General features: G+C 33.6%; 1 protein-coding gene across 1 annotated transcript in view; it reads right to left on the reverse strand.

Annotated features, from left to right (window-relative positions):
• Positions 1-16,718, reverse strand: part of LOC126815848 (phosphatidylinositide phosphatase SAC2) — a 34,005-nt gene extending 17,287 nt beyond the window's left edge. Inside the window, exons 1-9 of the mRNA XM_050541835.2 lie at positions 16,558-16,718; positions 15,032-15,112; positions 13,279-13,415; positions 12,020-12,148; positions 10,599-10,643; positions 9,068-9,247; positions 7,836-8,028; positions 7,207-7,274; positions 6,037-6,148 (exon numbers count right to left, since the gene is read on the reverse strand). Coding sequence (XP_050397792.1) covers positions 6,037-6,148; positions 7,207-7,274; positions 7,836-8,028; positions 9,068-9,247; positions 10,599-10,643; positions 12,020-12,148; positions 13,279-13,415; positions 15,032-15,112; positions 16,558-16,654 — 1,042 coding nt within the window. The 5' untranslated portion in view covers positions 16,655-16,718. The remainder of the gene's footprint in view (positions 1-6,036; positions 6,149-7,206; positions 7,275-7,835; positions 8,029-9,067; positions 9,248-10,598; positions 10,644-12,019; positions 12,149-13,278; positions 13,416-15,031; positions 15,113-16,557) is intronic.
• Between the last annotated feature and the right edge of the window lie 19 nt (positions 16,719-16,737).

A 16,737-nucleotide genomic window follows, 5' to 3' on the forward strand; every position in this document is an offset into this window, starting at 1 on the left:
TGACGTAATACTCGAAGCACTGCAAACCACTTTCGGCAATGGAGAATTAAAATGTAAATTATGTCTTTTTAATCTGTACAAACAGCTTTGTGTCAGGACGGACATTCAATGATAAAATTATGGTTTAGAATGTGGAAATTGTCTTTCTGTATGTCACTGCTGTCATCTGCTGGACATTTACTGTAATGTGTTGGATTGGTCTTTTTTTTATTCAACAGTTGACTGATGGACATTAGTCGTTAGTATCACAGACTAAAAATGTAATTTGTGAGATTCGTCCGTTTTTTTTATCGACTAATCAAGGTTTAAATATATCAGTATATTAACATACATCCCTAGCGTGAGTTAAATACCATTATTATCTGTAGTTTATCTTTTGTGAGAGTTATTCACAAGGGAGGTAATTACACTTATTTATGTTATCTTGTCCAAACGACCAAATAAAGAGCGTGTTAAGAATCATTTAGTTGATGAGTTACGCAGAAACATTGCCGGGGGAGGGTAGAAAATGCTATAAGTTTGTTAACATATACAATTATCTGCTGCTAATTAATAATCAATGAGAGAGAGAGAGAGAGAGAGAGAGAGAGAGAGAGAGAGAGAGTTAATCTACATAAAACAAAATTTAGGCCAGTCCAGGGCTGAAAAATGAAATTATGCCCTGACAGAGGCGATTCCGCCTACTCTTCATTGTATTTCAACTGTCAAGGCTTCTTTTACCTACATTCCAACCTATTGTAATATATTTGGATTACAACATTACAAATAAACAAGCAGAACACTCCCATAGAATGGTCCATACATGGACCTTATAATAGGGTTGCTTTAAGGATAACAATATCACACAGGTGAACAGAACAGTCCCATAGATTGGTCAATATAAAGATAACAATACAAGGATTACAATAAAAGGATAGCAATATACAGAGTACAATACAAGGATTACAAAATAAAAAGGATCGGCCAAACTATTGGTCATTCTGTCCATTTTCATTTTATTTTTTGATGGTTTACTCCACTGAGGTTTGACATAGATCCCATGACCATGCCTTTTTTGTTGTGAATTATGGGAAATACAACTGATACTCTTGATGTAAACACCAAAATATAAGCAAATAGAAATCTAATTTGAATTATATCATTCTAATATGAATTTGACGTGATGTAAAGTAAATGCAATGTAAATGTGTACACGTCAATGTAAATGTAATGTAAATGTAATGTAAATGTAATGTAATGTAATGTAATGTAATGTAAATACAATGTAAATGCAATCTAAATGTAAATACAACATAAATGTAATGTAACGTAAATACAACATAAATGTAACATAAATGTAATGTAAATGTAATGTAATGTAATGTAAATGTAATGTAAATGTAATGTAAATGTAATGTAAATGTAATGTAAATGTAATGTAAATGCAATGTAATTGCAATGTAAATACAATGTAAATGCAATGAAAATACAATTTAAATGAAAAATAAATGCAATGTAAATGAAATGTAACAAAGTAAGTTAGATGTACACATGGATGTGATGTAATAATGTTGGTGTGGATGGGGATGGGGATGGGGATGGGTAATGTAATGCAATGTAATGTAATGTAATGTAATGTAATGTAATGTAATGTAATGTAATCAGTGCTGGATTAACCATTAAGCAAAATAAGCACTTGCTTAGGGCATTATGGTAATGGGGGCACCACAGAAAGTCTGCTTTATTAGATGCCAAATTTAAAATATCTAATTTAGAAATTAATTAAGAACTTTCAATTAGTTTTCATTGTTGTTGTCTATTCAACCTCTTACCTGTTTTGTTGCCATTAATAATGACATGTATAAAATCCCAGAAAAACTTGGTGGTTGTTTGTGGTTTGTTATTGTTTATATTTTGAATTACACATATATGGGGTCACCAAAATATGTATAAAAGTTTTGTAAAGTGGTTTGTTTTGAATTACTGATGCTAGTGACTTATAGAGTGAAAAGGGTGGATATACCTGTTGTTGTCTAATGAACAATGTTCTAAAGATTAGAATAACTGTTCATGTTTTGTATGAAATTTATCATATTGTATCATTATACAGAAGGATTGTATAAAAACTTATAAAGATCCTGATCAACAGTTGAAGACTCATAGAGCAGGAACCCAGGGGGTTAACCTAGCTGAAAAGTGTACCAATTTTCTTCGATATGGTATCAATGTATGTATATCTGGTATCATCAGAATGTAAGTCTGCCGGGTTTCTGGTGGTGGGTGTGGGATTCCCCGCCCAAAATGCCATGCCCCCCAACTAGTCTAGATTAGCTCAAAAGTGTCCCACATGAAAATCGCACAGCAATGTACCGTACATCTTCAGGTATTACAAAAACACTCTGACAGACATTTCTGGTAGTGGGGTACCCCTGACAGAGCTATGTAATTGCCAGACATTTGTAGTGATGGAGTATCCCTGACAAATTAGTTTGAATATGTTTTTAGTCCATATATACCATTTAATCACCCAGTTTGTACACGGGAATGTATCTTTAAAATATGCATATTCAATTATTAGTAGGAATAAACAGGAACATATTCGTGCCTCACAAACAAAAATGTCAAGCTTTGTGGCTGTTTTGGTCACACTCCACTCTAATCCTATACATCTATGCACCTAAATGAACCATGTTGGTATTTCCACAGACCTCATGCCAAACTTGATAATGTCACCACCCCTCACCCTCCCCTGCAGACAATTCTGAACATGCCTCTGCTGAAGGCTGATTACTGGTAATGATGACTAATTACTCTGGTAATATTATGCTGACAAGGTACTTCCAGTATTATTGAGTTATAGGAACTAATGAGCTAATCAATTTCTCTATTTAAATGTCCAAGCAAGGTAGCCAGGCAACAAAACATTCAGGACAACTTCACTGTTTTGGGATCTCATTTCACCAGGGGCATTTACCGGTACTGCAAAGATAACCTAATTCTATGACATAATACTCAAAGCACTGAAAACCACTTTCGGCAATGGAGAATTAAAATGTAAATTATGTCTTTTTAATCTGCACAAACAGCTTTGTGTCAGGACGGAGATTCAATGATAAAATTATGGTTTAGCATGTTGAAATTGTCTTTCTGTATGTCACTGCTGTCATCTGCTGGACATTTACTGTAATGTGTTGGATTGGTCTTTTTTTTATTCAACAGTTGACTGATGGACATTAGTCGTTAGTATCACAGACTAAAAATGTAATTTGTGAGATTGGTCCGTTTTTTTTATCGACTAATCAAGGTTCAAATATATCAGTATATTAACATACATCCCTAGCGAGAGTTAAATACCATTATTATCTGTGGTTTATCTTTAGTGAGAGTTATTCACAAGGGAGGTAATTACACATTATTTATGTTATCTTGTCCAAACGACCAAATAAAGAGCGTGTTAAGAATCATTTAGTTGATGAGTTACGCAGAGACATTGCCGGGGTAGGGTAGAAAATGCTATAAGTTTGTTAACATATACAATTATCTGCTGCTAATTAATAATCAATGAGAGAGAGAGAGAGAGAGAGAGAGAGAGAGAGAGAGAGAACAAAATTTAGGTCAGTCCAGGGCTGAAAAATGAAATTATGCCCTGACAGAGGCGCTTCTGCCTACTCTTCACTGTATTTCAATTGTCAAGGCTTCTTTTACCTACATGCCAACCTATTGTAATATATATGGATTACAATATTACAAATAAACACACAGAACAGTCCCATAGAATGGTTCATACATGGACCTTATAACAGGGTGGCTTTAAGGATAACAATATCACACAGGTGAACAGAACAGTCCCATAGATTGGTCAAAATAAAAATAGCAATACAAGGATTACAATAAGAATATTACAATATAGGGAGTACAATCAAGGATTACAAAATAATAAGGATTGGCCAAACTATTGGCCATTCTGTCCATTTTGATGTTAATTACTTTTCATTTTATTTTTTGAAGGTTTACTCCACTGAGGTTTGACACATTTTATTTGAAGCAGATCACATGACCATGCCCTTTTTTGGTTGTGAATTATGGGAAATACAACTGATACTCTTGATCTAAACACCAAAATATAAACAAATAGAAATTTAATTTGAATTATATCATTCTAATATGATTTCGACGTGATGTAAAGTAAATGCAAATAAATGCAATGTAAATGCGTAATGCATTGTAATGTAAATTGGTAAATGCAATGTAATGTAAATAGCAATGTAAATGCATAAATGCAATGTAATAAAAATGCAATGTAATGTAAATAGCAATGGAAATGTGTAAATGCAATGTAAATGCGTAAATGTGTAAATGCAATGTAATGTAAATAGTAATGTAAATGTGTAAATGCAATGTAATGTAAATAGCAATGTAAATGCAATGTAATGTAAATACAATGTAAATGCAATGTAATGTAAATAAAATGTAAATGCAATGTAAACACAATGTGAATGAAAAATAAACCCATGTAAATGAAATGTAACAATGTAATTTAGATGTACACATGGATGTGATGTAATAATGTTGGTGTGGATAAGGGATGTGGATGGGAATGGAAATTGGAATGGAAATGGGTAATGTAATGTAATGTAATGTAATGTAATGTAATGTAATGTAATCAGTGCTGGATTAACCACTAAGCAAAATAGACACCTGCTTAGGGCATCATGATAATGGGGGCACCACAGAAAGTTTTATTTATTAGATGCCAAATTTAAAATATCTAATTTAGAAATTAATTAAGAACTTTCAATTAGTTTTCATTGTTGTTGTCTATTCAACCTCTTACCTGTTTTGTTGCCATTAATAATGACATGTATAAAATCCTAGAAAAACTTGGAGCTTGTTTGTGGTTTATTATTATTTATATTTTGAGTTACACATATATGGGGTCACCAAAATCTTATAAGTGCTAAGCGCCCCTGTGGGTCTTAATTTGGCCCTGAATGTTATATATATGTATATAAGTTTTGTATAACGTGGTTTGTTTTGAATGACTGATGCTAGTGACTTATATAGTGAAAAGAGTGGATTTACCTGTTATTGTCTAATGAACAATGTTCTAAAGATTAGAATAACTGTTTTGTTTTTGTATGAAATTTATCATATTGTATCATTATACAGAAGGATTGTATAATAACTTATAAACTGTTCAACAGTTGAAGACTCATTTCATCTTGGATTTAACAGTGGTGGCAATTCTAAGGGAGACAACTCTATATTTTGGTGCAAGATTTTGCTCTCAGGACTGCAATTAGATATACGGTTAGATTCCTAACCTTCTGATTGCTTTTCTCCTTTCTTTACTTTTTGCTCCAATTTTAATCATTGGATTTTAATAATCTTTGTCTTCAATTGTACTCATAATTTACACAGGTTTTTGCACAAATTTGTAAGTTTTATGAAATTGTTGAACAGTTATTATGTGTGTTGTGAACTGATTAATGGATGCAATTGTATACATTTTAAAATATATAGGGGTGATCATTTCTCATTTCAAAATCACAATAAGTTTAAATATTTTGCTGAATCTGCATCTAACCATGTTTTCTATTTAAGGGGCCATTTTTTTATGTTTTTCAGGTTTTGGAGGTTTTGATCACCCCTAAATATATCATGTATAGTTTTGTTTTATATATCTGTGTGTGAATTTACAAGTTAGAGCACCTTTCTTAAACCAGAAAAGAGCAATTTTAAGCTCTTCTTCATTGAGAACTGTTTTTATTTTTTTCACATATGAAGTTTAAGGAGCTGAACCTCAGAATAAAGTATTGATTTGGTCTTCAACGAAGACAGGCTGTCATACCACAGAACAAATTAACAAATACAATCTAATGAAATCGATAATTTTATTTTTAACGAAAATCAAAGATCTCAAGTCATTTTTAATATTTATTTGAAAATGCATAAATTATAACATTACTTTTTTTTTTTTCAAAATATGAAATGGATATATCTTGATTTGGAAAGGAGCTCTAAATGTATTATTAAAGGGAGGTAACTAGAACTTACCTTTATCTAGACGAGGTGGTGGGCGATACTTTATTCCCGTCTGACTCCAATACACAGGTATCGAACCACGAACTTGAACAAACGACACAAGGTGTGGTGAAAACTCTATTATCTACAAAAGCGAAAAAAATATATACAATCCCATCTAAACAATATAGACACTAAAGGTTTAAAATCCCATAGAAACATTCTAAAGATGCTGAAGGTTTACAATCCCATACTGAAGGTTTACAATACCATCTAAACATTCTAAAGATACTGAAGGTTTACAATCCCATCTAAACATTATAGACACTAAAGGTTTAAAATCCCATAAAAACATTCTAAAGATACCGAAGGTGTACAATCCCATCTAAACATTCTAAAGATACTGAAGGTTTACAATATCATATAAACATTATAAAGATACTAAAGGTTTACAATACCATCTTAACATTATAAAGGCACTACAGGTTTATAATTCCATGCATACATTCTAAAGATACTAAAGGTTTACAATCCCATACAAAGCATCAAGATACTAAAGGTTTACAATCCCATACAAAGCATCAAGATACTAAAGGTTTACAATCCCATACAAAGTATCAAGATACTAAAGGTTTACAATCCCATCTAAACATGATTCAGAGAGAGAGAGAGAGAGAGAGAGAAATGGGGTTTAATGTCCACTCAACACAAACTAGGTCATTTCGGGACTAACACATGGTTCAATTTTATTTTAATAATTCGCTTGTGCATGGGGGTCTTTAGCAGTGGGAGGAAACCGGAGGACCCGGAGAAAACCCATGAGGTTGGACAGGCGATCCTATTCCTTGTCACCTACAACCGGGGAGGAATCAAAACCATGCCAGTTGACTCAATGGCAGACCTTATGAAACAGCGCGCACATGCTAACTATTCCGCCATCCAACCCCCCCTAAACATGATTCAACATGTCACAATGATCAATTATTTGTAAGAATACAGAAACTGATGGAACGTGTCCATTAACATTTCACTGCCTACCATTTTAAACTCTCCACTTGGGGATCTGTTCCCATACTTGTAAATTTATAAAAAATATAAATTGGAAGACATGTCAATTATTTCGAATGTAACAGGCTGTTAAAAATTGTAATAAGTTTAAATAAGTTGTCAAGTTCGAGTTTGGTTTTAAATAAACTGTTTTACCTGTTCTGTAACTACATAATTAGCACAAGCACCTGTTTCATCTAAACCACGTTTCTTAGATCTTGTACCTGTAAAATATATAACAATAACCTGCTTGTTTACAACATTGTTTATATCAATGATTGGAACAAAGAAAATGTAACTCTGATTAGGTTTTATGGATAAAAAAACATCTCAATTCTAGAGATCTACTTGCTAGGCAAGGGCAGTGGATTTTCGGCTAGAATGTCCAAGTTTCTAATTACGCCATGGGCCAAGAAAAATTTAAAGGATTTTTCAAGTCCAGTTCCCAATTGTTGGGTGTAGGGTCTGCAGGGTTTGACAAGTAAAGAGAGAAATGAGGTTAACGTCCACTCAACACAAACTAGGTCATTTCGGGACAAATGACAAGTAAAGTCAAGTCATTTATATGGGATGAAAAAGATCCTTTGACAGTTGGACTTCGATGAAAAATAGACAGAAACGCTGTTGATTTCCAACTGTCAAGGGCTCTTTTACGAGTATGCCAATATATCATGTGTCGACATAAGTTTGTCATCCTATTCTGATTAGCCTCTCAATCCACACTCCTGACAAGTGAGGGCCAGACATGAACCCAGGACATTCGAGTCCAGTGTATGGATACCTACCAGCTCGATGTCGACTTCTCCGTGATAGAATCCAGATATCATACTCCAGCGGTTCAATGGATGATGATATATAATCATCAGGTGAATCACCTGGAGTTTTATTCTCCTCAAAATCCATACAACATCTTTCCATTTGTATGTAGCCTTGAACAACAGGTTTTATCCAATGATCTGGAAGTCCAACTTCTTCGCTCTGTAATATAATATAGAATTTTGATATGTACAATCTAATAAGCTATGATTGTCAATACTTCTAAACCTGTGTCTTCACTGATGAAAACTGATTCAAATTAAATTAGTTCATATTGTCTCCTGTCTTAGCCTGGATGCTTTTCATTGGCATGTAAATTGACTGATGTCCCCCTTCTTAATCCCAAAGTTAATAAATGAAACTCATTAATTACTCTCACATTTATCTTTATATAAAGCATCGAGAAATCAAATCACTTATCCACTTGCTTATCCTGAGTATATAAAAAGTGTGACAGACGGACAGACTGAACCATTTTAACTCTTAAAACCTGGAATGCCGTGAAACTGGCTTTCATGTTGTAGCGCATAGTCCCAAAATGTCGGTTTGGCACCTTGTGAACGTGTCCTTCTGACACACATCCTTAACAATAACAAAATAGCTAATCAAAATGCTGTTTACCATTTGTTCCTGGTCTGTTGTAAATAGCGACTTCCTTCTACTTGTTTACATATCAATTTTGGCAAATTTTTCGATGAATTGTGTGTTCTAAATGACTAAATTCAACAGATGCACTTGTTCTTATAACGAGCGATAATGACGAAGATATTGATGGGTCGAATTACAGCAATGAAAGTGATTTGGAAAGTGATATGTCTTAGATTCGGACAAAAATAACAAATAAAATTACAACGAAGATAACGGTAGTAATAAATTTGTAAATAATGTTGATCTACATGGCCAGTGATAGAAATATTAGAATAGTGCGTATTCATAATATTAGCAGAGTTCAAAACTGTTCGCGTGATTCGCACTCCAAGGTTATGATGTTTCGTCATTTCACATAATTATAAACACATATAATATTAAATTCACACCTAATATTTAGTTCCAATTAAAATGATGCCATTTTTGCAAAATTGTGCTGTAAAGTCAGGGTAGGGTATGCGGCACCCAAAATATTTTTCGGGTAAAAGGCATGGGAGAATAAGAAACAAGACTTAAAGTCAAACAAATAAAACAAGGTGTCCTCAAAACCTACTTTAAAATCAATGAGTTCTTGCATCATGTATTTATTCCAGAAGAATCGATTATCACAACGTTTCCATATTGGCAAGGTCTCGTCATAATCAATGGAATGTTGCTGTTGGAGGTCAGAGGTCAAGTCATATGTTTCACTGTAGTAAAATGATTCCTCTTCATTAAACATCTTCAATAATTCCTGTAAAAATCAAAAATTCAAAATAAAATTTGCGAGGTGCTCAATTTGCACTTTGTTTAAACGGCAAATATTATCGCTTAAATTAGTCAATCATTTTTTTTTTCACTGACTTGACTGTTTATTCATAGTGACGATGCATTACAACGGTAAGCTATGCACGTCTTTTGTTTTTGACTTTAAATAAAAATGTCTACCTAGCAACGGCTAGACCTCTTTGATTAAAAAGAAATGATTTGTGTAGGATTGATGATTAATTGTAGTTGAGTGACACGGGAATTTAATAACTAATGATAATCAATTGTTATTTTAAAGATAGTTTATGCTCAGTTGATGCTATTGTGCTTCCCTATAGCTACACCAGATAGAACTATATAGTACCTTCCTATATCTTGAGACATAAGGGGGGGGCGAGATATGAGGTACCTTATCTAGATTTAACTCAAATAACATAACCCTGAAAATCCCAAAGTTTCAGGGGGATTTGATGGCTAATGGTTAGTGTGTGTGCCTTATATCATAGAATCTGTCATTGAGTCAACTTGCGTGGTTTCGATTCTCTGGTAGTACGTGACAAGGAATAGGGTTGCCTGTCCAACCTCGTGTGTTTTCTTTGGGTCCTCCCACTTCTAAAGACCCCTACACGCAAGTGAATTATTGAAATAAAATTTAAGCATATGTTAGTCTCAAAATGACCTAGTTTGTGTCAAGTGGATGTTAAACTCAAAGTTTCATCTTGCCCCACCCTGTAATTCAAGCCCAGGAAATTTTAGCTGTGATTCCAGCATGCTACATCAACCACATCACCAAACACATGTACAGCTCTGGAAAAAAGGCATGATCTGTTACAGACAATGTCAGACACAAATTCAGGCTTCGTAAGGCACAATCTCTCTGGTGACTGCCATTTTTGCCAAGCACAGATTTGTTTTTGTTTATGTGTCAGAGCCACGGTGGCTAGTTGGTTAAGACGCTGGCTCGCTAGCCTGAAGGTCGGGTGTTCGATCCCTGCATTGGCCGAGAAAGTTCATCAGGTATTTCCGACGTGGTTTCCCCTTGTCAGTGGTGCAGAACGGAGGGCCTGACAAGGACAGCAGTCTAGTCCTTCGGATGATACGAAAAACCGAGGTCCTGTGTATATATTGGAATGCACGTAAAAGATCCCCTGGCAGTTGGAATTCGATATAAGAGTAGGCGATAGTGCCGCTGCCCGGGCAAAATTTCTCTCATAGCACACTGTATGGCGTATGCCTGTCTTCATTAGCCCAGCATAGGAGCAGAACAGTAGGACGTTAAACCCCATTTCATTTCATTTCATTTGTTTATGTGTACATATACTTTGTAACTAACTGACCTCTAAGATTCTTTTTTCAAACTTTTCTTTATCCTTTACCTCTCTCTGTAAAAAAAAAGCAATAGAAGGGATTATCTAGACTGATCCACAGATCAATTATTTCAATGGCATTTCGTAATTGAATTTGAAATACATGGTTACAACTCCATTACAGCATATTTTAGAATTTATCAATTGCTTGATAAAGACTAGAGAAGCCTAGTTAAAATGTGGCTCAATAATAAGCAGTAACTGTATTCCATAGAACTGTGAAAGTGTGATCCACAGATGAGAGTTATCTTTTCTTGATCTTGTCTCGAATTCATGATCACCTTTTAAAGTATGGTGTAAAGGTGGAGAGTGAGACATTAATGTATTCATACTACCCGACTTACTTCTTGCAGTGTTTCGTTTGATTATACCTAATCCCACTTAACACTGCTGTAAAAGAAGCAAATTTCTGTTCCACATTATGACTGGTCAATAGTCCGATTAATAACCAATAGCTAACTGTGTTACAAAATAATTACGCTTTAAACAGAGCTCCAAATTGGACCAAATATGTTTACATAACATTACGCAATGACTCACAATTTTATTATGCCCAATTAACCAGTGCATAGCAGAATATTGCAGAAAAACTAATTGCATGACAAATGAGGCTATCAAAACGAATACAATGTAAACAATTGCTTCGGCAATATGACTACTCGAGGGAGCCATATATCCATATATTATGCAATGCCTTGCTCAAAACATTGAAAGAACGTAAAATATAGATACACTATCCCACACATGTATTTCCATTAAATCATCATGTGACTCCAATATTTCTGTTATCATGTACAAATAATGTACGATTGTCACGTTGCCTATATCATTATTTGAAATAATGGTACGATAAAATCGAAGCATAATGTCAAATCTATATTTAGGAGCATCATGAGATGGCATCTTTATTATTTCTCCCCATGTATATTGATAAATAACAAGCTTGTTTCAAAATGATAAAAAGGGGTAAATGATAAAAACTAAGTAACAGTTAGTTGCATAAAAGAAAAAAAATCACCAGTCTATTTCTGGAGGAAAAAAAACACCCCTCTATTTCTGGAGAAATCTCCCCACCTCAATTTCTGCAAAAGACCTCCCATAATTGGGAAAAAATCTAACTCTATTTTTGAAAATAGAAAAATACCCTTTATCTTTGATTTCTGCACAAATAAAAAATCCCTCTATTTCTGATTTCTGAAAAAAAACACCCCAAAAAAACAGTGTCTATTTCTGAAAAAAAAACCCTCCAAATCCACCATATATTTCTGAAAGAAAAATCCACCCACTATATCTGAAGGAAAAAAAACCCACTCTCTATTTCTGAAAGACATCCTGTATTTTCGCATCAAGACAGTCAATCAACAACCCTTTTATAAGTTTTAACAATTTACCTTTTTTGGTTTGACATTTTCTGCAGCTGATTTTATAGTATTCCAGGTTTTAAGCAAGGGTTTCTGAAGTAATTCTGGCCTTGAAATCTGTTCAGCTTTTCGTATACCAAAATGGTGAGTTTTACAAAACTATGGAGAAAAACAAAAAAATCATGATATCTTACATATAGGAAGTAAACAATTAATTATTACTGACTCGGTGGTCTAGTTAATAAATTACTACTTACTCATTGATGTTATGAATTAATTATTACTCAATCAATGAAGTAAAAAATGAATCATTACGGTACTTACATGTACTTGTTGAAGTAAACAATTTACTCTATGAATAAACAATTTAATTACTTGAAGTAAAGTTCTACTTATACTTCGTGATGTAAACAGTCAATTATTAATCAGAGAAGTAAACAATTAATTACTATCTATTACTTATTCATTGAGCTAAACAATTCAGTTACTTTAAGTAAATACTAGCTACCTATTCAATGTGGAAAACAGTTAATTTTTCTTACTTACAGTTAATTTTTCTTACTTACAGTTAATTTTTCTTACTTACTGAATGAAGCAAACAATTAATTATTACTAACAAGACAATTAATTAATTATTACTTACTCAATGAAGTAAACAATTAATTATTACTAACCGGACAATCAATTAATTATTACTTACTCAATGATGTAAACAATTAATTATTACTAACCAGACAATTAATTATTACTTACTGAATGAAGTAAACAATTAACTATTACTAACCACACAATTAATTATTACTTACTGAATGAAGTAAACAATTGATTATTACTAACCAGACAATCAATTAATTATTTATTCACTGAAGTGAACAAATCATTTTTCGTACTAGATTTATTTATTTATTTATTTTTTTATTTTTTTTGGGGGGGGGGGGCAGGGCGAATGGTTAACGTGTGTGCGTTGCATCATACGGTCTGTCATTGATTCAAGTGGCATGGTTTTGATTCTCCACTTGTAGGTGACAAGGAGTAGGGCCACCTGTCCAACCTTGTGGGTTTTCTCTGGGTCCTCCGGTTTCATCCCACTGCTAAAGACACCTATGCGCAAATGAATTCATGAAAAAAAATCAAATCATATGTTAGTCCCAAAATGACCTAGTTTGTGTCGAGTGGACTCTCTCTCTTTCTCTGTCTCTCTCAATATTAATATTACTCATTGAAGTAACCAATCCCCCGACCACACACACACACACACACACACCCCCACACACTACTAAATAATTTACCTCTAATTCTAACTCTGGAGGATCTGTTGAGTTTAGTGATAGAACTGCGATTTTATTGATTTTATATATTTTATGTTTTCCTGCCATTTCTCCAACCAGACTTCTCTGTTTTATCAACAATAACGACCATTCTGAATCTGAAAAAATAAATCATACTTTTGTAATCAATCCGAAACATTTAACCAAAACAAATTGCAATGTTTTAAAACAAAAACAGATTGGTTCTGTACTTTCAATCTAGGTACTGAAAACATAATTGTGAAACGGTTGGGACTGTGAAAGATGGTTTAGCTAACTTCAAACGAGTGTCTGGTAGATGGGGTCTACTAGGGGGTGCCCTCTTGGGTTTCTGGGTAATTTTAAAGAGGGACGGAACCCGGGTAGGGGGTGCTGGGTATGATAAAATGTCTAAATTTCAGTTATTGAATAGTTTTGGTGTAAGGAATGAGGCCAGAACTAGTCTCACTAAACAATCCAACTCATTTCTGGTGTAGTAGGCTGAAGACTTTTAGATATAAGTCCAGTTCCAACTTGTAACAGGTAGTGCTTGGATGATAAAGAAAACTGAGTGGCAACCGCGTACACATTGTCGAGCACGTAAAAGAACCCTTGACAGTTTGAATTCAATGAAAAGTAGTTGGAAAAACTGCTGTCTAGGCAAATTTCCCCTCTCAAGCATTGCACATGTAACCATTAAAAAATGTATTTTAGTCTCAAATGACATTAAACCCCATTCCATCCTAAGACTGCTAGATTAAATTCAAAATTTTAATTCAAAAGCCTAAAAAGACTGTGTCATAGGAAACCAAGTTGGCTGACTGAGTAAAGCACTTGATCACTAGATTGGAGGTCCTGAGTTTGATCCAGGAGGAAGCTGAAAAAAATCCACAGCATTTTCCAATGTTGCTTCCTTTTTTCAGTGGTGCAGAAGTAGGACTCGGCATGCATGTAAAAGAACAATTGATAGTTACAATTCGAAGACTAGCAGTCAGAAATGCAAATGTCTGCATGGGGTTTGCCCATCTTCATTATCCCTGTTTGTGCAGAAAATTAGGACACTAATTAAACCTCATGCATTTTATTTCTCTCAAAAGGTAGTTAATTTTGCATTTGACGCTCGTAAAAAAAAAACCCTCATATTCAAACTTGATTATAAATGACACAGGATTGTGTGCAAAATCAATGTAATATTGATGTAATAAAAATATAATCAATAAACAAACTGCTGATAAAATAACTTATTGATTAATGATCTTATCTCATTCAACATAAAATCATTGATCAATGATCTTACTCCATTCAACATTCAAAAAACTTATTAATCAATGATCTAACCACATTTAACATAAAACAAACCTTACTAATCAATGATCTAACCACATTCCACAAATTAATTGATCTGTGTTAATAAGTGTGAAAAGTATTGATTTAAAAAATAATGGTATCTAATACTGATATGTATCTTCCAAACCATAACATGCTAATTAGTTTGATAATTATTGATGAAATACATTTTTAACTACTGGTATCTAATAATATAGGCCTGTATCTTTAATACTATAACATGTTCATAGCATAAATTACATACTATATAATTATGAATAATGAGATTAATATACACAGGTCACTAGTCTGTATCAAAATACTTGTTATTATTGTACATTTACCATAATTTATGACAAATAAACTCATTATATTTCATAGCTTATAGTAATTTCAATCTAATATTTAAATGAATAAATGAATAAATTACCTGGATGTAATTTTATCTTTCCAATAATGCCATAACACAATCCAATACAAACTGGGTTCCATGCTGAACATAAATCATTGCCTGTAATTATAAAACATCAAAATCTTAAACATACATTATGCAAGAGCTAAATCTGTCTATTGCAGGTCTTTCTTTTAGGTCTGAAATGTTATCTAAATTATTAATTAGACATTAATTAACTTATCCAGGCCATAACCAACTCTCGATAGCATCAGATTTCTCCGATATTAAATAGATTAGAACAGTTCAGCTATATTTTAATTTAAGCTAAAAAAGGAGGAGCGAGGCTTAGCTTCGAACAACCAGTACGGTGGTTGAAATTATTGCACAGGTATTGTCAAACCTTCAAAGGCTAACATCTTTGCTCATAATAGAGTAATTTGAATGAAATTTTCAAATTATTCATTTTACATTATCGAACTATTATACCCTATTATTTCCTGTGTAATAGAGAGAGAGACAGAGAGAAAGAGAGAGAGAGAGAGACAGAGAGGTGCAGTTTAAACTCCACTAGACACAAACTAGGTCAATTTGGAAGTAACAAATGGTTCAATTTTATTACAATAATTTGTTTGTGTGCAGGAGTCTTTAGCTGTGGGCGGAAACCAGAGAAAAATAACGAATATGGACAGGCGACTCTACTCTACTCCTTGTCTTGTACAAGTTTGGAATCGAAGTTACGCCACTTGACTCAGTGACACATCTTATGATCTAAAGCACACATGATAGGCCACCCCCCCCCCTCAAGTATCGTAGGCTACATTTATCATATATTAATAAGGTGAGGTTTTGTCTATTTGATCAGTTTTGAGTCAACTTTGAAATATTTAATAATATTAATTCAATTATGAAAGATCATCCTGTAAAATGACAGCCTATATATGGTCATAGCCCATCTGCTGTCAAATGACCAAGTCTGCCTGTCATAATAATAACTCTACTTTCAATTTATTTTGTACATATTGTTGTATAACAAATCAAATGGTCTTACTTTTGTGCACCAATCAGGCTAACAAACATAGGCATGCAGTGTGCTAGGAGGGAAATTTTGTCTGGGTGTGGGCGTTCCCACCTACTCTTTGACAAGGGTACTTATATACATGCACACTAATATACATGCTGCTCTTTGACATGCCCTGAGTTCTGCACCACTGAGAGGGGGGAAACCATGCTGAAAAATACTGATGAACTTTCTTGACCAACACTGGCATATATATTTTTTTTAAATTTCTAAACTGAATTCTTACGCGAGATTAGTCAAAATGCACCGATTAAAGTCATTTATTTAGGCTTTAAAATCAAATATGTCAAGTATGACAGATTGTGAGCAGTAAAACCTGGATGGTATATAAAAGACGTCTCTGTTGTAAGTTGGACATAATAAGTTGGATTACAATGATTCACGACAGAGAGAGATGGAGTCGAAAAATTAAAAACAAACTACCATGTCATGTAGGCCTTCAAATAAATAATAAATAATATGTAGAAAACAAAATACCACCCACCTCTTTTTGGCTCCAAAGCACCATTATTTCTGTTGCACCACAAACTAAACTCCGAATCAAGCAAAATATAATGTGATTCAGTTTGGTACAGCTCCATCTTTTCAATTTGAAATTAATTAAATTCAATTTTGACAGAATATTGACATTTTTCAGCTGCTAAAATCTGTTAGTTATCTCCCC

This window comes from Patella vulgata, chromosome 3, assembly GCF_932274485.2.
Source record: "Patella vulgata chromosome 3, xgPatVulg1.2, whole genome shotgun sequence".
Lineage (NCBI taxonomy): Eukaryota > Metazoa > Mollusca > Gastropoda > Patellidae > Patella > Patella vulgata.